Source organism: Microcaecilia unicolor, chromosome 1, assembly GCF_901765095.1.
Source record: "Microcaecilia unicolor chromosome 1, aMicUni1.1, whole genome shotgun sequence".
Taxonomy (NCBI): Eukaryota; Metazoa; Chordata; class Amphibia; order Gymnophiona; family Siphonopidae; genus Microcaecilia; species Microcaecilia unicolor.
The window spans coordinates 63,122,282-63,145,958 of record NC_044031.1 but is presented as its reverse complement, the minus strand read 5'-3'; the positions used below and the strand labels follow the sequence as shown (position 1 = coordinate 63,145,958).

The 23,677-nt window shown below is 45.4% G+C and overlaps 1 protein-coding gene across 1 annotated transcript in view; it reads right to left on the bottom strand.

The window, feature by feature from the left end:
- DLEC1 (DLEC1 cilia and flagella associated protein) overlaps positions 1–23,677 on the bottom strand; it is a 363,928-nt gene that overhangs the window by 329,038 nt on the left and 11,213 nt on the right. The window contains exon 3 of the mRNA XM_030197931.1: positions 13,521–13,661. Coding sequence (XP_030053791.1) covers positions 13,521–13,661 — 141 coding nt within the window. The remainder of the gene's footprint in view (positions 1–13,520; positions 13,662–23,677) is intronic.

Below are 23,677 nucleotides of genomic sequence, written 5' to 3'. Positions count from 1 at the left end.
ACTTTATTAAAACATGGACAGCATGTTTGAATGTAGTAGCGCCCAGAGTTAGAAGTCAGGTGTTGAATGAGTTGGAGTGAATGGGGATGAATGTGGAGTTTAGAGTGAATGGTGAGGCAGGGGGAAGTAATGAGGGGGGAGAAGGGGGTGGGAGAGAGGGGGTAGGCTTGGGGTTAACTCTGAGACGAGTACCGCTGACAACTGATAATGTGGAAACTGTTTTATTCTTTAAGGGTGTTGATATCATTAATAAAGCTGTAAGACTCATAAGAGGCGGAGAAGCTAGATGAAGGGTTATAAGAAACAAGGCCCTTTGCAGTAGGTCGTGTCATTAAACTACTGCCTCATGAGGAAGGATGGTGGTGGATCCGATGAGATTTTCTTATTATCAATTACCCTGAACAGTATATCATACATGCTGTAGCATTCTACAAAGATGGTTCTCGTTAATAAACTTAAGGGGGGAGGTGGGTAGGGGGAGGGAGGTGGGAGGGGGGGAAAAACATTAACAATTACATGGCGACTTGTGTTATAACATTGATATTTGTATTGGTCTCGTTTCATTGCATAGTCTGTACAAGTTCAGTTGTTCTTAATAAAAAAGATTTAAACATAAAAAAAGGTTCTAGAGGAGATCTGGGAAATTATAGACCGGTGAGTCTGACGTCGGTGCTGGGCAAAATGGTAGAGACTATTATTAAGAACAAAATTACAGAGCATACTCAAAAGCATGGATTAATGAGACAAAGTCAACATGGATTTAGTGAAGGGAAATCTTGCCTCACCAATCTACTACATTTCTTTGAAGGGGTGAACAAATATGTGGATAAAGGTGAGCCAGTTGATATTGTGTATCTGGATTTTCAGAGGACGTTTGACAAAGTACTTCATGAAAGACTCCAGAGGAAATTGGAGAGTCGTGGGATAGGAGGTAGTGTTCTATTGTACATTAAAAACTGTTTAAAATATAGAAAACAGACAGTAGAGTTAAATGGTCAGTATTCTCAATGGAGAAGGGTAGTTAGTGGGGTTTCTCAGGGGTCTGTGCTGGGACCACTGCTTTTTAACATATTTATAAATGACCTAGAGATGGGAGTAACTAGTGAGGTAATTAAATTTGCCGATGACACAAAGTTATTCAAAGTCGTTAAATCGCGGGAGGATTGTGAAAAATTACAAGAGGAACTTACGAGACTGGGAGACTGGGCGTCTAAATGGCATATGACGTTTAATGTGAGCAAGTGCAAAGTGATGCATGTGGGAAAGAGGAACTCGAATTATAGCTACGTCATGCAAGGTTCAACCTTAGGAGTCACAGAACAAGAAAAGGATCTAGGTGTCATCATTGATGATATGTTGAAACCTTCTGCTCAGTGTGCTGCTGCGACTAAGAAAGCAAATAGAATGTTAGGTATTATTAGGAAAGAAATGGAAAACAAAAATGAGGATGTTATAATGCCTTTGTATCGCTCCATGTTGCGACCGTACCTCGAATATTATGTTCAATTCTGGTCTCCACATCTCAAAAAAGATATAGTGGAATTAGAAAAGGTGCAGAGAAGGGCAACAAAAATGATAAAGGGGATGGGACAACTTGCCGATGGGCTAAGGCTAAAACGGCTAGAACTCTTCAGCTGGAGAAAAGGCGGCTGAGGGGAGATATGATAGAGGTCTATAAAATAATGAGTGGAGTTGAACAGGTAGATGTGAAGCGTCTGTTTACGCTTTCCAAAAATACTAGGACTAGGGGCCATGCGATGAAGCTATAATGTAGTAAATTTAAAACTAATTGAAGAAAAATTTTCTTCACTCAACATGTAATTAAACTCTGGAATTTGTTGCCAGAGAATGTGGTAAAGTCGGTTAGCTTAGCGGAGTTTTAAAAAGTTTTGGACGGCTTCCAAAAGGAAAAGTCCATAGACCATTATTAAATGGACTTGGGGAAAATCCACTATTTCTGGGATAAGCAGTATAAAATGTTTTGTACTTTTTTGGGATCTTACAAGGTATTTGTGACCTGGATTGGCCACTGTTGGAAACAGGATGCTGGGACTTGATGGACCTTTGGTCTTTCCCAGTATGGCAATACTTATGTATGTATTTATGCAGGAGCTACAGCAGCAACCTCTTCCTATGGAAATATACATTTCTTGAACCAAATAAAATAAGAGTCTGTGAAGACAAGGATTCTGGGATGCTACAGGTAAACTAAGATGCATTGAGCACAGATAAAAAACTGTTTTTATGTTTTTGTTTAATCTTTGACAATGAAAGGATTCAGACCTCCTCAGCAACTGGCTCAGCAGACCTTGAGAGATATCGTGTACCATATGAGAGGGATTGGACTTGCTTGTCTCCATCTGCTGTTGCTGCCCTGTATCCAACTGGTCACCAAAAGGTGCAACCATTTGCACCAACTGACATTTGGTGCAAATCCTTCACGCCTAAATTAGGCACACATCCCACTTATCTCACAATTTTGTGCATAAATTCTAGGAACACCCCTGATCCACTCGTGACCCTTTCATTTCCATGCCCGTTTTGGACTTGTGCCTAAATTTAAGCGCATACCTATCAATTAAATCCAATTAGCACTAATAACTGCTTGTTAGGAAGCCAATTATCAGCATTAATAGCCTCTCCCCATGCCTGTAATAAACTCCCTGAGCCCATACGCCAGGCCCCCTCCCTGCCCATCTTCAAATCCTTGCTCAAAGCCCACCTCTTCAATGTCGCCTTCGGCACCTAACCACCATACCTCTATTCAGGAAATCTAGACTGCCCCAACTTGACATTTCGCCCGTTAGATTGTAAGCTCCTTTGAGCAGGGACTGTCCTTTTTGTTAAACTGTACAGCGATGCGTAACCCTAGTAGTGCTCTAGAAATGTTAAGTAGCAGTAGTAGTAATTAGCTTGTTATTCAATTAAGTTAGACATGCAAATTGGGCACGCACCCAAGTTTGCAAACACAACTCAAGAGTGCCATATATAGAATTCGGGGGTATATGTGAATGAGAAAAATTCCATTGGCAAATCTTCCAATTCAAACTTTTCTGGAAAACCCACATTTCTGGCCTCATTTATTCCACCCTTCCCCTCATGAATAGGAGTGGTCTCTTGCAGATTTTCTTGCTTTTTACCTGGGAGACCTTCTTTAAGAGGAAATGAAATAATCAAAGCCAGCTTTCAGGACAAAATGCTATTTAACACCCAGAAATACATTGTCTGAAAATTGTTTGTGCTCAATGCAGATAAAATTACAAAACTGCTAGTGCTCAATGCAGATAAAAATTACATGCATTGTAATATGCATAACTTATCTGCATTGCCAGAGGGCGTTTGAAGGCATGCTTAGGTCAGGGCCTGTATAATAAAATATTATACCAAATTAAATAAAGGTGAGGGAAAGAATGCCTGCAGGTGATGATTGCAAAGCTAAGCACATGACTTCCAAAGGAAAAAGTACCCACATAAAAAGTAGGTGCAAAAATGATGATATTGCCTAAATTACTGTATATATTTACAGCTCTCTCACTGGGGCGCTGAATTCCAATCGGTTACCTTCTCTGATCAGGTCCAGGACCCATTGATCGGAGGTAACCTTGGTCCATTCCTCAAGAGGGAAAGACGTCCTCCTACTGCAGGAATCAAGGAATGGACCGGCGCCCCGTCATTGAGGGGGCCGCCCCTGAACTCCAGGCCTTGAACCGGCTGCTGTGGAACGCTTGTCCGAGCGAAAGGAGTTCCTCTGCTGAAAACGTTGAGAAACCCCAGCAGAGCGCCCCGGGCGATACCTGCGAGCTTCACGGAAGCGAGGTCTGGAAGAGGAGGGCAACACAGAACCCTTGGAAGAAGGCCTCGGCCTATCCTCGGGTAAACGCTTGGGGCTTGGGGTCCCCCAGGTCTTTCACAATTTTCTCCAGCTCCTCTCCAAATAACAGGTGGCCCCGAAAGGGAAGCTTCACCAGCCTGTGCTTAGAGGTCATGTCAGCCACCCAATGACGTAGCCATAGAAGGCGGCGGGCCGCAACCGCCACAGACATCTGTTTAGCCGAAGCTCTGACCAGATCATAGAAGGCGTCAGCCAAAAATGACAGGGCCAACTCCATCCATGGTGCAACCTCAGCGAGGGACTCCGCACCATCCGCGGGCTGTTCCACTGCCTGTTGTAACCAAGAAAGGCAGGCCCGGGCAGCATAGGAACTGCAAATAGACGCCCTTAAGGCGAGGCCCGAGATTTCAAAAGACCGTTTCAATGCGGATTCAAGCCACCGGTCCTGCATGTGTTTCAGGGCAACCCCTCCCTCAACGGGGAGGGTGGTCCTCTTAGTCACCACCATGACCAAAGTGTCCACTTTAGGCATCCCCAAAGGGGCCAAGTGCTCCTCACTTAGAGAGTAAAGCTGACCCATAGCCCTGACCACTTTAAAAGGTCCATCGGGTTCAGACCATTGAGCAGAAATAAGCTCTTGGATGGAGTCATGCACAGGAAAGGCTCGAGCAGGCTTCTTAGTACTCGCCATCCTCGGATTACCAGAGGAGGCCTCGCCCTTGGCAGGATCATCAATCGAGAGGACCTGCAAGGCGTCAGAAATGAGCACTGGCAGCTCATCGCAGTGGAAAATCCTCACCACATTGGGATCATCCAGATCCAGTGGCAACCCGGCACTTTCCTCTGGCTCTTCAGACCATGAGGCCCTGCCAGAACCCTCAGAATCCACACCACCCGACCATGGGGGGGAAAAGGGAAGTGCGCCACTCTCCGACGGGGAATTTACCCGTCTATGTTTTGCGTCCTTCCAACGCTCGGGGGAATCAGCCAGCCCCGGGCCATCAACACCCGGGGGGAAACCAGGTAGCAGCGCAGTGTCAGACACGTGCGGCAGAGCTCTTTTCAGCATGAAAGCTTTATGCATTAAAAGCACAAATTCTGGTGAGAAATACTCACCCCTGACCCTCCATCTCCAAATCAGGAGAAACGGGAACAGGAGCGTCCCCCTGCCCTCAGACTCCTCTGCAACAGCGAGGGTCGAGGCATGTGGCTCTTCCAAAATGGCGCCTGCTGCTAGCTCCATTGAGCGGGAAGAATCATCGCTCGCCATTCTTGTACCAGCTCTAGCGTCTAAAGAGCACGTCCCCGCTGCTGATCTACGTTTACCACAACAGGAGCAGTGTTTAACTGCTTCAGCAGCCATCGTCCGACCGGACGGAAATATATAAGTAAAATGGCGGCTTCGCGCCAAAACTTACCCCGATCGGAACGGCGTCCATGGGACCTCCCTGGAGGAGCTGGGTACCACTCTCACCTCAAAAGACCGAGTCAAACGAGCTCCGGTCAAGCTGCACGTGGAAAATAGCCTCAGAATAGCTACACAGAACCAATGCGTACTCCTTTTTTTTTTTAACGCTGTGAGGAAAGTTGGAGGCAGGCAGCAACAGAGGTACTCCAGTAGGCAGGGGGACGGGTAAGGCAGGGAAAGGGCGAACCTATATGCCTTCAAAGTGGGCACCACCAGCCACAACACCCCAGCTTCAACTGGCAAAAGCACAGGAGCTACCCCAGGCAGAATTTTTTCCAGGAGCTGATCAAGCTACGTCCACACCTGATGGGAGATAGAGAACACTGAAAAACCATAGTGCTCTATGGACAGCTAGCTCCATCTGCCTTCAGTATTTCTCTATCTCCACCTGCTGGTAGGCGGACATAACCCATCAGTTAATGGATTCATCTGCTGCTGAAGACAAGGAAGTTTTTGTTTAGTTTCACTGAGTAGCTTCGGTTTGAGAGGAATTGATTGAAACACTAGTAAAAGAGGCCCATTTCCAACAGAAAGGAAACGGGCACTAGCAAGGTTCCAGGGCCCCCTCCCTCTCTCCCTCCGTCCTCAGAGCTCAACCTCTCTCCCTCCCCTCCTCACCCCCTAAGCATCCCCCCTCCTCCACACCCCTCCCTCCCCCTCCCCACACACCCCTTCCCCTCCTCCCCCCTCCCCTCCCCCATCCGAGTTCCAGGACCCCCTCCCCCTACTCCCCCTCCTCCTCCCCCCTCTGAGTTCCAAGACCCCCCTCCACCTTCTTTCCATCCCCCCTCCCCCTCCCCCCGATCCTCCCCCACTCTTTGAGCTCCAGGACCCCCCTCCCACCCCTCCTATTCGAGTTCCAGGACCCCCTCCCCTTCCAGTTCCAGGACTGGCCATCCCCTTCCAGTGGAGTTCCAGGACCCTCCCTCCCCCCCTCTGTCGTTTCAGGACCCCCTCCCCCCCTCTGTTGTTTCAGGACATAAACCCCCCCTGCCCCTCCCCTTCATAAGAGCCGGCTGTTGTTTAAAAGTTTATACCTCTTGCACGCACGGACGCCGCTTCAGACAGCCTTTGCTTTCGCTTCTGTTTCAGCTGTTCCTGTGGTCCCGCCCTCATTTCCTGTTTGCGGAAGGGCGGGATCACAGGAACAGCTGAAACAGAAGCGAAAGCAAAGGCAGTGTGAAGTGGCGTCCGTGCGTGCAGGGCTTCACTGTGGCCGTCGGACCGTGGAGCAGGAGCTAAAACGTTTTTGGGCGGAGAAAATCGGAGGAGAGGGGGAGCGTCTAACTCGGACGGGAGTGGGCCGTCGGACTGGAGCTTCTGGTGGCTGCTGCTGGGTTCTCTTCCCTCTCACTTCCCATTGGTTCACCCTGTGACGTCATCCCCAGGGCGGACCAATGGGAACTTTGTTACGAACCCAGGCATCTAGACGGATGTGCAGAGCTGCAAATTATTATATAGGATTTGAGGACTGGTCCGGTTATTCCAGTCTGATTCAGACGTTCCCGTAGCATTTCATGATCCACTGTGTCAAACATTGCTGAGATGTCAAACCGAAGTAGTAGATCCTGATCCCCTTTGCATAGATGTTGTTTGACATACATTGTTAGTACTAAGAGCAGGGTTTCAATGCTGTTTGCGGATCTGAATACGAATTGGGACTGGTGTAGTGTGGTGAATATCTCCAGATATTTGGAGAATTGCTTACTAAGATATGATTCAAGCATTTTTGTAGAATGGTATACTCACCACTGGGCGATAGTTTGTTGCAGAGGCTGTGTCTAACCCTAAACCCTTTAATAATGGTATGAGAATGATTTTGGAAAGCAAAACAGCGAAGATGATTAGCAAAAACAAAAAAAACAAAAAATAAAAACTAAAAAACAAAAGCTATATAAAAACATCAAAATTTATAAATAATCATAAAATATGTATTTAAAAATATAAATACATAAAGATTTAAAATTACATAAAAAAGATGACACTTGGATGCAAAAATTAAGAAGTCAACTTTATTAGCCAAACGATAGCAGGGAGAAAAGGACTCGACACAGCTGTGTTTCGGCCGTACTGGTCTGCGTCAGGAGTCTGGAAATGCAAAAGCAATGCTAATTAACAACCCAGCACCACAGCTCCTTCCCTCACTCTTCTTTTGAATGATTTTGCACATATCTGGGGAAGAGTACCAGAATCAAGCAGCCCGTTAAGGCAGTCAGTTAGCTATTGAATTTCCTCTGTTGGGGTGGTTTGGAACAAGAATTCTGGACAATGGTCTAGGAAGCAAAGTGAGCATGAGCATTTTATTAGTAGTGATTTTACGTCTTCAGTTGATAGTGGTTAGAAGGATTCCCATAGTTGGTTTGTTTTAATTCCCTGACTTGAATCTAGGGTAGAGTTGACTCCTAAGTCATAGTCTTAAGTTTTTTCTTTTGGATTGTATTTGGCTAGGTCAACTCTAATTTGACTGACCTTGCTTTTGAAGTAGCGAGCTAGATGTTGAGCAGAGGGACATTTTTATTTGTTATTATCGAGCGAGTGGATGGAGGTGAGGCTCCTAACTAGGGTGAATAGTTTTTTATTGTCAAGGGTATCCTGGCCCACTAGGGTACTGTAGTATTTTCGCTTGGAGTCGATTACTTTTTGTTTGTAGTGATGAAAGGAGATTTTCCAATTGGATCTGTCCTCTGTAGCTTTGCTTTTTCTAATTCTTTTTGAGGTTTCCACATTTTTGTCTTAGTTGTGACAGCTCTTCTGAGAACCAGGGTGATTTTCGAGTTGCTTTGATCTTTCTGGTAGTAATTGGTGCTATTTTATCCAAGACTGTTTTGACTTTGGAGTCCCAGTCCAATTTTACAGATTCTTGCATGGGGATTTCAAGGGTAAGGGAGTATTTTTAGCTCGTTCCAGTTAAGGAAAGTGCAATTGCAGAGAGGAAATTTACATAAAGAAGACAAAAGGAGTGGAGGAGTGGCCTCGTGGTTAGGGTGGTGGACTTTGGTCCTGGGGAACTGAGGAATTGAGTTCAATTCCCACTTCAGGCACAGGCAGCTCCTTGTGACTCTGGGCAAGTCACTTAACCCTCCACTGCCCCAGGTAACATAGTAACATACATAGTAACATAGTAACATAGTAGATGACGGCAGAAAAAGACCTGCATGGTCCATCCAGTCTGCCCAAGACAAACTCGTATGTGTATACCTTACCTTGAATTTGTACCTGTCCTTTTCAGGGCACAGACCATATAAGTCTGCCCTGCAGTATTTCCCACCTCCCAACCACCAGTCCCGCCTCCCATCACCGGCTCTGGTACAGACCGTATAAGTCTGCCCTCCCCTATCCTCGCCTCCCAACCACCACCCCCTCTTCCCCCAACTGCTCCGCCACCCAATTTCAGCTAAGCTTCTGAGGATCCATTCCTTCTGCACAGGATTCCTCTATGCATATCCCACGCTTGTTTGAACTCCGTTACCGTTTTCATCTCCACCACCTCCCGCGGGAGGGCATTCCAAGCGTCCACCACCCTCTCCGTGAAAAAATACTTCCTGACATCTTTCCTGAGTCTGCCCCCCTTCAATCTCATTTCATGTCCTCTCGTTCTACCGCCTTCCCATCTCCGGAAAAGATTCGTTTGCGGATTAATACCTTTCAAATATTTGAACGTCTGTATCATATCACCCCTGTTCCTCCTTTCCTCCAGGGTGTACATGTTCAGGTCAGCAAGCCTCTCTTCATACGTCTTGGAACGTAAATCCCATACCATCCTCGTAGCTTTTCTTTGCACCGCTTCCATTTTTTTAACATCCTTCGCAAGATACGGCCTCCAAAACTGAACACAATACTCCAGGTGGGGCCTCACCAACGTCTTATACAGGGGCATTAAAACCTCCTTTCTTCTGCTGGTCACACCTCTCTCTATACAGCCTAGCAATCTTCTCGCTACTGCCACCGCCTTGTCGCACTGTTTCGTCGCGTTCAGGTCCTCAGATACTATCACCCCAAGATCCCTCTCCTCGTCCGTGCCTATCAGACTCTCCCCGCCTAACACATACGTCTCCCTTGGATTTCTACTCCCTAAGTGCATCACTTTGCATTTCTTCGCATTGAATTTTAATTGCCAAACGTTAGACCATTCTTCTAGCTTCTTCAGATCTTTTTTCATGTTTTCCACACCCTCCGGGGTGTCCACTCTGTTGGAAATCTTGGTGTCATCCGCAAAAAGGCAAACTTTACCTTGTAACCCTTTGGCAATGTCACTCACAAATATATTGAACAGAATTGGCCCCAGCACCGATCCCTGAGGCACTCCACTACTCACCTTTCCTTCCTCCGAGCGAACTCCATTCACCACCACCCTCTGGCGTCTGTCCGTCAACCAGTTCCTAATCCAGTTCACCACTTCGGGTCCTATCTTCAGGCCGTCTAGTTTATTTAAGAGCCTCCTGTGGGGAACCGTGTCGAAAGCCTTGCTGAAATCTAAGTAGATGACGTCCATAGCACGTCCTTGATTTAATTCTCCCATCACCCAGTCAAAGAATTCAATGAGATTCGTTTGGCACGATTTCCCTTTGGTGAAACCATGTTGTCTCGGATCTTGCAACTTATTGGCTTCCAGGAAATTCACTATCCTTTCCTTCAGCATGGCTTCCATTACTTTTCCAATAACCGAAGTGAGGCTTACCGGCCTGTAGTTTCCATCTTCTTCCCTATCCCCACTTTTGTGAAGAGGGACCACCTCCGCCGTTCTCCAATCCCTCGGAACCTCTCCTGTCTCCAAGGATTTATTAAACAAGTCTTTAAGAGGACCCGCCAGAACCTCTCTGAGCTCCCTCAGTATTCTGGGGTGGATCCCGTCCGGCCCCATGGCTGTACCTGTATACAATATATGTAAGCCGCATTGAGCCTGCCATGAGTGGGAAAGCGCGGGGTACAAATGTAACAAAAAAAAAAAAACTTCAGAGGGCAGCTGGGCCGTTGGGCATACGAACTTCAGGTCACCATCTTACCACTCTCCCAGTTTGGGACACTCTTTGACTGGTTTCTCCTCAGAGGCCTGTCTGATATGGGTAACCCTTCAGCATAGCCCTCTGAGTCATTGAAACACAGAAGCCCCTCCACCACTACAAGGTGGTGTCCCTTAACTGAGAGGAAGGGAACAACCGGTGGTCAGCCGCTGATGGCCAGCGTTTTGTCCCCTGAGCAGCAAGTGCAGGACCGCTGCGCGTCAAACTGCCCACAGATGAAAGGGTTGGCGAGTCCTTTGATTAGCGCTGGTGAAGGAGCGTTGACGCTCTTGGACCTGGAAAAACAACTCCATTGCTCCCGAATTAATCAACCACCATGTCCAAAGGAGTGGAGGAGTGAGTTAGAGGCATATGCTGAAATGGAGGACGTTTACAGCAGAACCCGAATCGGCAGAACCACTCCTAAACACCTCAAGAGAAATCACCTTGGAGTTTTTGGCTTCCGTGGAGGTTACATTGAATACCATCTGGATGGCGCTTCGGGACCTAATGGCGGTAGTAAATAACTTTGTTTCAGATATAATCTTATTGGAGAGTTACATGGACAATTTGACTGAACCCTTTGAGAGTGAAAAATTGATATAACAAATGTAGTTCTACACATGCAAGAAGTGGTTATGATCCTGAAAATGATAATGGACCAGAAACTTTGAATAATAAGGTGGATGTTATTGTGGATGATTAATGTCAAGATTATTGTTTTTCCCCAGAGTTCCAGGTATGACTCCTAAGTTTGCCTCAGAAATATTTCCTTAATTATTACTTTGAAAGGAGTGAAGCCTGTGAAAACTGGGATTGCTTTAATCAGTGGGATTTGAATTAGAGACTTAAGTATATGTATTGTTAAATAACTTCTGGTTTTTAAGAGAGAGAGAATGTAATCAGATGTATTATTTCTAACTAAAATTTGAATAAGTATGTTCTTAATGAAATGAATTGACTATACACCATATTTGGACTTGAAGAAGCCAACCAGATGATCAATGTGGAATAATGAATTAGATGAGTAATATCTGGGGATAATCAGGTTAATACCATGTTTTCTTTTTTCTGTTTACTGTTTAATTGATCTCCTTGTCTTATTTCACTCACCCTATTTTTCTTCATTTTGTGGTCTAAGAAAGAGAAAGATTGTATATAATCCATATATCTAGTTGGGATTGTTTTCTTCTTATATTGTATTAATGTGCAGTCATCCCTGTATTACTGTTTGCAAGTGACCCTTGTAAAATGAAAAATTATAAATAAATGATAAAAAAAAAAAAAAAGCTTGTTCCAGAAGCTGAATTCGTTAATTTTCCCTCTGGTGGTTATTAGATTAACAAGGTGATGGCTGGGGTGGTTTGATAGGCAGATATTAATGGTAAAGTCTAGTTGGAAGTGATCAGACCATGGTATAGGCTTCCATGTGGAAGATCCAATCAGGTTGGTGGGACAGGAAGTAAGGAAATCTAAAATATGGCCTTGCTCATGGGTTGGACATCTCTCATGTATAGTGAGTTCAGTTGTTCTTAAGAATGATTTAAAGTTGTGAACATTGACAGCCGCATCATTCTCTAGGTGTAGGTTTAGATCTCCCAGGACGATTACACTGGGAAATTGGGACATAGTGGACAAGATGACCTCCAATATAGTAGATTTGGCCTTAGTCAAAGATAAGGAGTGATCTGACTGGCTCCTTTGGAGTTGTCATGGAATTTGCATAGCATGTATTCCAGTTCTGGGAACACCCGTGTACTAACTAAGGATAGGTGTAGAAAGCTCTTATAAATGAGTGCCAGACCTCTTCCTTTTTTGTTTAGTGTATGTCGTATCTGGTTAGGTATAGGTGGGGTAGTATCGGCCTAGATTAGACAGTTTCTAATAATTCCCTTTTTAATAAGGTCTTGTTCACCATGGATCCTGCAATGATGTAGATTGCTGGTGCAGGAGTTGGATGGACCATGTGATCTGAGCATGAGGGTTGTTTGGTCAGGTTCAGAAGAGATCATGTTTTGGGTCGAGCGTTGGGCTTAATGAGTGGCCTATGGACAATTGTGGGCATGGAACTCTGTGAGCAGGTGTCAGAGCTCTCTAAAAGGTGTCAGTTAGTGGGTCTTGGTTATAAGTCATAGATTACTGGAATTTGTTTAGTGCCGGTGTCTTCAGGTAGGTTGCCCATCAAAAAATCCAAGAGGGCTAAGCAGAGTATTAGAGGCCACTTCATTGTGGGCTGAAAAGGGGTAAGATGAATAGGAAAGGTCATGCAGGAGCACGATTTGGTCAGTCTCTCACTTATTAAGTTTTGTCCAAGCAAAGAAAGTTAGTCATTCTGGATGATGTAGTTTCTTTTCCTTTTTTTTTCTGTGTGTTGTGTGTGTGTGAGAGAGTATGTGTGCTTGTGTGAGATCATGTGGCGTTTGGATACTTTCTTTGCCTGGAGTCGACTTCCTGTCTATCTCTCATCTCAGTCCTGGAGTACTGGCGTTCAGTTTCATTCTTCACCTGGAGTTACCTTTCCCCTCTTTAACATATTTTTCCTGTTCCTTTCTATAGTGCTGTGTCTGCTATGGGAGCAGAGCCACTCTTTTCTGAGGCATTGGAAATGCACTGTCAGCAGTCCTGATGTTTAGGTCTCCCATGGGCCACGTCCACTGCGATCTGCGGAAGAGGCTCTGTCGGTGGTCCATTGCTGGTCCAGACCAACTTTCGCTGCTGGTCTGTGGATTTTCTGTCTGCTTGTGAACATCTTGTGGCTATTTTGTGTTTCGTTGTGAGTTCCTGTCTCAGTTGCTGATTCCCCTGCCGGGGCACCAGACTATCTGGACCTGACCATGTCTTCACAGCAGAGTTCGGTGTACTTCTCTGTTTCCACTCAATACAGATAGAATGGATCGGGAGGGTAGTTCGCTGTGGAGTGGCCCACTCCTGATGATGTCTCCCTATCCTATGCATCTGGTTCTGTCGTGCCCTGTGGACCTGCTCAGCGAGTTCTGGCTCCTCAGTGGGGATCTCCAACTGCTCCGCCGGCCCCCAAGTGGTCGCTGGCTCAGGTCCAGCACTAGGATCCAGGTTAGGTATTGGGTTTCAGCCCAGTACCATGGCCAGATGATGTTTGCGGATCTCCCTGCATTAGAATCTTTGGTGCACAACACATTGAAACCCAACTATTGGTGTTTTTCTAAGGACCATAGATACAAACTAAATCAACCTCTCTTACCTTGGAAAGCTCTTCCAAAAACTTTTCATGATATAGGTTGTCTCCTCCACGGGATGTTAATAGACTTGTTCCTTTATCCTTTCCTATCACATCCCCAGTATATACGTTCTTGAACATGCTGGTCAATAAATGAGAAATATCCTAACAAAAAGAAAATTAAAAATGATTCCAATAGGTGATACTTCTGATATTACAAAAGGTGACGCTTCTGATATTTAATTTTTAGCTATGCCTTCTACATATTGATATTATAAGTTTATTTATTCACAGGTGCTTGTAGTCTGCAAACCCAAAAACATATTTGTTCAGTACGGATTTACAAAATCTATACACAAAAATATAATATACAGGGCCTGATAATCAGCCAGCAGCAATCAGCATTTTGTTGACCACCATTGGTATTATCTCTGAATATTCAATGCTAGGCCATGTCCAGGCTCGAGCACGGAATTTCTGGGTATACAAATCTGGCAAAAACCATAGCCAGTTAAGTGTGATATTCAGTACTTAATCAACTATGGCGAATCACATAGAGAAAGGACTGACTTTTATGCAGTCCTATTTATATGGTTAACCAGTCAAGTGCTGACTCCGCCCCCAGAACATCCACAAAATAGCCAGTTTCGTGTTGAGCGCTAACTGAACATATTCAGTGACACTATCTAAATATTACTGGTTATCCCCAAACAAATGATTTAACCAGCCAGGAGCCATTTTTGGCCAGTTGATGGGCTCTGAGTGCTAGGATGCTCAGCTATAAGGTTCCTGACCATACATACATAATCAACACTCACTGGCTATTTTTATCAACCTTCTTGGAGTTTCTTTGCTTTTTCCCTGATACTTGGGCACTTTATGGACAGATTCTTGTTCGAGAACAAGTGGATATGTCTTCTAATATGCAAAAGAAGAATAAGAAAAAACTGGCCCCTGGATCCAAAGATGGCAGAGACTGAGGGTGTGAGCTTACTGAACATCAAGATTCAGATTGCCCAGCTGATGAAATCGGAGATGACAGCTCTGGATGCGCAATTAGAGTGTCTTTCAACACACCTGAATGAGTAACAGTCTTTAACAGATCTTCACCAAAAGCTGGTGATGAAGAAACGTACCTCCGACGCATAGTCATAAGTATAGACAGTTGTTCATACTAGCTGCAATAAAGCAGGCTCCGCTAGCTAAAATACCAGGTCTGAATGGCCTCTGCCCTTACAGCAATGGTTCCCAAACTTTCTCAGGCCACGGCACCCCTAGGCTACACATTTCTTCTCCCCCCCCTCCGCCCCACCTCCACCAGCATCGAGTTCTATCTTTGCTGATGGGGATACCGAAGCCCCACTAGCTGAACAGGTCCACTGTCCGTGGTCCAAGCTCTATGCTGATTGCACAAGCAAATTGGTAGCATGCTTCAGCCACCAATACCTGCATTTCTATGCATGCCCTAACATAGTAGCATAGTAAATGACGGCAGATAAAGACCTGTATGGTCCATCCAGTCTGCCCAAGATAAACTCATTTTACATAGTATATGATACTTTATACGTATACCTGAGTTTGATTCATCCTTGTTGTTCTCAGGGCACAGACCATAGTATGCCCAGCACTCTTCTTGTACTAAAAGTTCTAAAGCTAACGTCAAAGGCCCTTAAAATTTACACTCAAGCCCATTCATATCTATTCGGTCATGATCAGAGCATAGACCAGTCTTCCCAGCACTGGTTTTGCTTCCCAACTACCAGTGTTGCCACCCAATCTCCACTAAGATTCCGTGGATCCATTCCTTCTAAACAGCATTCCTTTGTGCTTATCCCACACGTTTGAATTCCATTACTGTTTTCATCTCTACCACCTCCCGCTGGAGGGCATTCCTAATATCCACCACCCTTTTCATTAAAAAATACTTCCTGATATTACTCCTGCCCTCCTGCTCTCCCTCTTCAATCCAGCATCTGCCCGCCTTCTCTCCTCCTTTCCACAGTGTCTACACTCCTTTCTCCATTTCCGTCTGCCCCTTCTCTCCCCCTTTCATCCAGCATCTGCTCTCCTTCTCTCTCTTTTCCATCCCTCCCTCTCACCACTTTCATCCAGCCTCAGCCCCATCTCCCCCTTCCACATAGCCTCTACCCTCCCTCATGTTTCCCCTTCCATCCAGCCTAATCCCCCTCTCTGTTTCTCTCCCCTAGCGTCTGCCTCCCCTCTGTCCCCACTCCCCCCACACACCTATCTCTACCGCTGCTGCTTTTCTAGATAAGCAGCGGCGGCAAAACAAGTTGCAGCCATGCAGGACATACACGCGGCTGCAGGCTGTGCCCCAGAACAGGAAGTGATTGTTCAAGGGGGCAGTATCATCAGCCACGTGCATGAACAATCTGAGCGGCTGCAGCTTTTTTTGCCACTGCTGCTGCTAATCTAGAGAAGCGGCAAGGATGGGTGTCTGTGGGGGAAGCAGGGACAGAGCAGACAGATGCTGGATTGGGGGGGGGGGGGGGAGTAGTTCGTATCGCAGTGGGAGGGAGGTTGGGATTTGCCAGAGCACCCCTGAGAGTTCACTGCGGCACATAGTTTGAAAGCTGCTGCCTTAGAGGCTTATTTTGAACAAATATTGCTAGGTAAACAATAAGAGAAACTGAACTACAAGAGTCTAATAAACTAGAATCCCTACCAGACTTTGGAATCACTTTTAAAACAGATCAATCAGTAATTCCAAAGTCTGGTAGGGATTCTACTTTATTAGACTCTTATAGTTCAATTTCTCTTATTAATTTTGAACTGAAACTTTTAGCAAAGATTTTAGCAATGAGACTGTCTCGATTGTTGCCAGGATTCATACATACATTCTGACCAAGTGGGGTTTGTCCAGGGTAGGCAGGCAGTCTAGAATGTACAGATGGTCCTTATGGCAAAGGGTCAAAGTACTACAAATGAGATCCCAGGGCTATTGATCTGGATGCACAGAAAGCATTTGATTGTGTCCACTGGGAGTGCTTGTTTTACCTTGGAAAGAGGTATGAGGAAAGCCTCTCTCTTGTCTATTCTTACCCTGGAGCTCCTGCTGGAACAAATAAAGTTGGATAGAGAGATCCATGGAGTCTCGCTGGGAAAAGAGGAGGTGTGGGTTACGGCATTTAATGATGACATATTTTTGGCACTGACATGACCTCAAGATACCTTACTTAGGGCCTCATTCAAAGCACTTAGACACACCAAGTACCATAGGTTACGATGATACTTTGTACATCTAAGTGCTTTGAAAATGAGCCCCTTAGCGTATTGCAATTGATGAGACGACATGGAGTGGAACTTAACTTGAATAAGTCAGAAGTGATGCCCCTGGGGAATATAACTATGTGGACTGGACAGCATCCTCTTCTGTTAGGCTGTTGCAAAAATCTGTTGACTCTCTGGATGAGGCTGCCTTTGAGTTTGCAGGATCATATTGCCTAATATAAAATGGTATTGTTTCCAAAGTAGCTCTATATTATAGACCAGTGATGGTGAACCTATGGCACGCGTGCCAGAGAGGGCACGCAGAGCCCTCTCTGTTGGCACGCGCGCCATCGCCTCAGCCAGTTCCAGCCCCCCCACCCCACCCTCCGAGCACCAGGGCCCACCTCCGAAATTTAAAAGTCATACCTGGTCGGGGTTAAGGCGGCGTCGGCAGCAGCAGCAGTAGTGAAAAGCGTGCTGACTCGGCGCGCTTTCAGCCTTCCCTTCTGTCTCTCGAGCTCTGGTCCCGCCCTCATTTCCTGTTTCCGCACTGTGCAAGCGGATTAAACTTTTCCCATCAGTTACTGTTTTTTTACTATTACAAGGAAATAGTAACTTGGACTCAGATCAAACTAAACATTTTTTGCACTCATAGGCCCATAAGGATATATCTCAAGTTGATCAATTTGGTCACTGATGAAGGATGTTGTAAATCCTTTGATGTTCTTTGTGGTGAAAGCCTTCTGGAACACACTGAATAGTATGAATATTTGCTGGTGAAACATTATCTCTTCTCTTTGGATGCCTCTGAACTTAATGTACATGCAGGAGATACTATTTCAGACACATTAATTCTTGTTCAACAAACCAATACTAGTTTGTCCTTTTATCAAAAGGTCTTGTTGAGTCTCACCAAAAAGGGATTATAACAGTGCAGCAGATTTGTGGAACCATGATTTTGTGGGCTTAGATCCTACTTCTGGAGAAGGATTATGTATTCTAATGAAGGATGTGAAAAAGCTTACTTGCTCAGCCCTTTTATAAACACAAAAATATAAGTTCCTTTTAAGGATGTTTCTCTCACCTTGTAGGGCATTCTGGGCTAAAATATCTGCCTCTGATATTTGTCACAGGTGACATCATCAACATTCTGACAGTGAGTCCAGTCTGAAGCATCTGATCTGTCTGCCCATCCACAGAGAGTGTTTGCTGCCTTCAGCCAATGTTTGCATCTCCCTGCACTTCAGTGTGTGTGTCTGTTGGCTGCAGAGGACTTTGTGGTCATCAGTACCGCAGCTCCTTTGACTGTCTGATTGTGCAGTGTGAGGCTCTGCCCACCAGTGATATCATCAACATTCTGACACCTTCAGTGGGTGAGGTATAACAGCAAGCCCAGTCTGAGGGGCTAAAGGGGTGTGTCATGCACCTTAGTGTGCACCTTTGTGGGTAATTTTGGGGGCTAACCTTATCTAGCTTGTTGAGCAAACAACTAAACACCAAGAAAGCTATTACTAAGTCAGGCCTCCAGCACATGGTAATGCAATCGAATCCCACATTAGTCCTAAGGAGTGATTCAGAGAGGGAGACTGAAGCACAGTGGTTTGGAGCCATCTGTTTTCCAAGGCAGAGAAGGCAAAATCAGGGCAGATACAATATCATCGGTGCTCCCTAAATCATCTGGCACTGCTCAGTTGTTCCCGCTACCATTGTGTTGGTTGGTAATGTCAGTGCAGCTCAACTTCATCAAAGAGACTACCTCTGAGGCGTCAGTTTGATACAGCGATTTAAATCAGGATAGATAGAATAACATCAGTGCTCCCTAAATCATCTGACACTGCTCAGCTGCTCCTGCTACCATCGTGTTGGTTGGTGACATCAGTGCAACTCAACTACATCAAAGAGACGGTGTTTGAGCTGTACTTTAGTCTACTTTAACTGTATTTTAACACTGACAGATATTGTTTGTTTTTTAGTAATTCATTCCTTAGTCTTGTTGAACTCTTCACTCAGCATATTCTTACCAAAATAACCAAAACTCTATATATTACTTCAAGTCTTGCTTCCTCACAAACACAAATTTTCTTTCACTCACCATTCTCCTTTATACCTTAACTGACTCTCTAGTTGTAACTGTCTTCTGAAGAGCTGATGGGTTCATTGAATATTCTACTGCACTGGTTATTATGTTTCCTTATCTTATCAAAATACATTTTACTCACGATGTTGATGTTTTTTGTAAATATTCCTATCATTTATACTATCAGACCCTATCCAAACTGGGTAACTAACAGATTCCATCACAATCCATCTATCTTTGCATTCATTCGAGGTGTCTATCATGGCACAAACTCTACATTCTCCACAAATCGCTTTAACAGAAAATATACAAAGTTGAATCATAATAAACTAAATTTATTCCAAATTCCTCTATCAAAACCAGAGAACATCTCCTATCTACCAATACTTGTAGGTTACATTAATGCACGTTCTGCTAATAAAACTGAAATCATTAGAGCCTGGATAAGTGAATCTGAACTAGACACAGTCCTTATTTCAGAAACGTGATTACATTTGGTACATGATCCTAAAATCAATTATATCTATCCACCTGGATATTCCATTCTCCATTGTCCAAGATTAAGGAACGTTAGCATTTTTAACATGCCTATAATTAGTGCGCACTGTGTAGGCGCCTATAGGGATATTGTAGACGCGTACATGGTTAACGCGCCTATAATGCAGCTTAGTAATCAGGGCCCAAAATGTTTTCCTGAGTTATTTCCTTGTATCTTGGTCAAGAATTGGGGACTAAGTTTGAAGGAATATTTCTTAATTATGTTACACAAATTTTGTTTTTGCTGATACATTTATAAGTTTGTTCTATAAATGTAATATTATTAAACTTATAAAAAAAAATACTGCATCTTCATCATACCCAACAGCGCCTGGAAATACTTTAGAATCACCCAAATAGTATCCAAGCCAATATACATATATATATTTTTAAACATTTAAATAATGAGAAACTATATTTTACCTCCAAGCAAAATAGTCTCTGCACACATGGACCTTTGCTAATGAAAACTGAAACCAAAAGTCACAGTGCTTTTACAATGGCTGACTTTGTGCCACATTGGAGTGACAGTGATGTCATAACTCCACAGACAGGCTTTTGTATCAAAAGCATTTATTTGGAGCACTCTTTTTACCATATAAACTATTATATGGTACCATATAAACTACCATATAACCACATTACTTATAATTACACACAAAAAAAAAGATTGTGAAGAGTAGCCTCACCCTAGACTAGCTTACATTCACTTGTGGACTAGTCAGGACAGGAGTGATCCCCAGTAGCTCTTGCCCATGTCAGTTCTACTTTCAAAATGGCTGCCGTAACCTTTAGCAGTAGTCTCCAAGATTGCCACTAGAGGTCATCACAATCATTGTGAGAGCAGAGCCAGCATGGGCAGGAGCAACTGGGGATCACTGCTGCTCTGACTACACCCCTAGGTAGGGCTACTATATTTTGTCCTCTCAAAAAGAGGACATGTCCCGCCCCCCTGCCCCACCCATGCCCCACCCCTTTCACATCCTCGCCCCATCCCCTGTCACATATTCTCCTCCCCTCCCCCCGAGTCACATATTCCCCTCCCCTGCCCCCCCCCCCCCGTCACCTCCCCTCCCCTTACTTACTATCTACTGCCCTGGTGCTAAATAGATACTTTTGTTCTTTTTTCACAGAAGAAAATCCTGGAGCAGGACCGCAATCGACTGGCAAAAGTACATGTGAGAATGGAGTGGATATAGCACCGTTCACGGAAGAGAGTGTGTATGAACAACTTAAAAATCTAAAGGTGGACAAAGCAGTGGGACCGGATGGGATCCATCCCAGGATATTGAGGGAGCTCAGAGAGGTTCTGGCGGGTCCTCTTAAAGATTTGTTTAATAAATCCTTGGAGACGGGAGAGTTTCCGTGGGATTGGAGAACGGCGGAGGTGGTCCCTCTTCACAAAAGTGGTGATAGGGAAGAAGATGGAAACTACAGGCTGGTAAGCCTCACTTCGATTATTGGAAAAGTAATGGAAGAGATGCTGAAGGAAAGGATAGTGAATTTCCTGGAAGCAAATATGTTGCAAGATCCAAGACAACATGGTTTTACCAAAGAGAAATCGTGCCAAATGAATCTCATTGAATTCTTTGACTGGGTGACCGGAGAATTAAATCAAGGACATGCTATGGACGTAATCTACTTAGATTTCAGCAAAGCTTTTGACACGGTTCCCCACAGGAGGCTCTTGAGTAAACTAGACGGGCTGAAGATAGGACCCGAAGTGGTGAACTGGATTAGGAACTGGTTGACGGGCAGACGCCAAAGGGTGGTGGTAAATGGAGTTCGCTCGGAGGAGGGAAAGGTGAGTAGTGGAGTGCCTCAGGGATCGATGCTGGGGCCGATTCTATTCAATATATTTGTGAGTGATATTGCTGAAGGCTTACAAGGTAAAATTTGCCTTTTTGCGGATGACACCAAGATTTGCAACCGAGTGGACACCCCGGAGGGAGTGGAAAGCATGAAAAAAGATCTGCGGAAGCTAGAAGAATAGTCTAACGTTTGGCAATTAAAATTCAATGCGAAGAAATGTAAAGTGATGCACTTAGGGAGTAGAAATCCACGGGAGACGTATGTGTTAGGCGGTGAGAGTCTGATAGGTACGGACGAGGAGAGGAATCTTGGGGTGATAGTATCTGAGGACCTGAAGGCGACGAAACAGTGTGACAAGGCGGTGGCCGTAGCTAGAAGATTGCTAGGCTGTATAGAGAGAGGTGTGACCAGCAGAAGAAAAGAGGTTTTAATACCCCTGTATAAGATGTTGGTGAGGCCCCACCTGGAGTATTGTGTTCAGTTTTGGAGGCCATATCTTGTGAAGGATGTTAAAGAAATGGAAGCGCGTTGCAAGGAAAAACTACGAGAATGGTATGGGATTTGCGTTGCAAGACGTATGAGGAAAGACTTGTTGACCTGAACATGTATACCCTGGCGGAAAGGAGAAACAGGGGTGATATGATACAGATGTTCAAATATTTGAAAGGTATTAATCCGCAAATGAACCTTTTCCGGAGATGGGAAGGCGGTAGAACTAGAGGACATGAAATGAGATTGAAGGGGGGCAGACTCAAGAAAAATGTCAGGAATATTTTTTCACGGAGAGAGTGGTGGATGCTTGGAATGCTCTCCCGCGGGAGGTGGTGGAGAGGAAAACGGTAACAGAATTCAAACATGCGTGGGATAAACATAAAGGAATCCTGCTCAGAAGGAAAGGATCCCCAGAAGCTTAGCCGGTGGTGGGAGGCAGGGCTGGTGGTTGGGAGGTAGGGATAGTGTTGGGCAGACTTATACGGTCTGTGCCAGAGCCGGTGGTGGGAGGCGGGGCTGGTGGTTGGGAGGCGGGGATAGTGCTGGGCAGACTTATACGGTCTGTGCCCTGAAAAAGACAGGTACAAATCAAGGTAAGGTATACACAAAAAATGGCACATGTAAGTTTATCTTGTTGGGCAGACTGGGTGGACCGTGCAGGTCTTTATCTGCCGTCATCTACTATGTTACTATGGTGGTCTAGTGACCTCTTTGGGGCAGGAAAGAGCCCCTCTTTCCTGCCCAGAGCTCTGTCCTTGCCCTGCATCCTGTTGCTGTGACGGTCTCTGGATTCAAAATGGCCACCAAGAGTTGAAGTCTCACGAGGCCGCTTCAACTCTCGGCGGCCATTTTAATCCCGAAACCGTCACAGCAACAGGATGTAGGGCAAGGGCAGCGCTCCGGGCAGGAAAGAGGGGGCTTTTTCCTGCCACGAAGAGATCACTAGACCACCAGGGCAGTAGATAGTAAGTAAGGGAAAGGGAGGCTAGGATAGGCCCGCCGCCTGCCCGCCCGCCCGTTTGTCCAGAAATCCGGACAAACGGGTGGACTGGCAAAACCCGTCCAGACGCCCGGACATGTCCTCAAAAAGAGGACATGCCCGGGTAAATCCGGACATATGGTAACCCTTCCCCTAGAATACCAGAGACTGTAAGTTAGGACTATGCCCCTACTGGTGAGCAGGGGGAAAGGCAACTTCCGTTTGGAGAGAGTACCTTTACAAAGGCAGCAGTGAATATACACAACAGCACTATGCATCCCATTGGAAAAGCTAGACAAGTCAGACTCATAGATTCCCACACAAACCACATGCCAGCAGAATCTGTCACCTACTCGGTTACATGCAGAACACAGACCAACACTCATCAATTACAGAATAAAGGAACAAAAATTAGAAATTGTTCTTTGACCCGGCATCAGCCCTTCCCTTCCCTGCCCTATCCCCCCATCCATTTCTATAGACCGGCATCAGCTTTTCCCTTCCATCTCCAAAGCCCGGAATCTGCCCTTGTTTTCCTTCCCTACCCCCCCCCCCCCCCCCCATCCATCCCTGTAGCCCAGTATCAGCCCTTCCCTTCCCCAGCATTCATCCCATAGCTAGGCATCAGCCCTACCCTACCCCCTCACCTCTCTCTGTAGCCTAGCATCAGCCCTGTCCTACCCCTACCCATCCCCCCATGGTCTGGCATTCCCCCTCCTCCCCCCCCCCCCCCCCCCCCCGAAGGACACCAGCATTAAATATAAGACCTGGGCAGTGCAGAGGGAAAAAAAGGTATATTTAATGATTAAATATACCTTTTTTTGTCCTACGCAGTGAAGAGTCCACCCCCACCCACTACCCCACCCCCAGCCAGCATTAGACTGTACACATTAAAATTTAAAAATATATATTTTACCTGGGCTGGGTAGCTGAGCTTCGGTGGTGGCAGAAACTGGTGCAGACTCAGAAAGCACTGTGCTCCGCTCTGTATGCACTGTTGTGGGGCTGCAGGGGAGTACTGAGGCTGAGGCCTTAGAAGGGACTGATTGAATC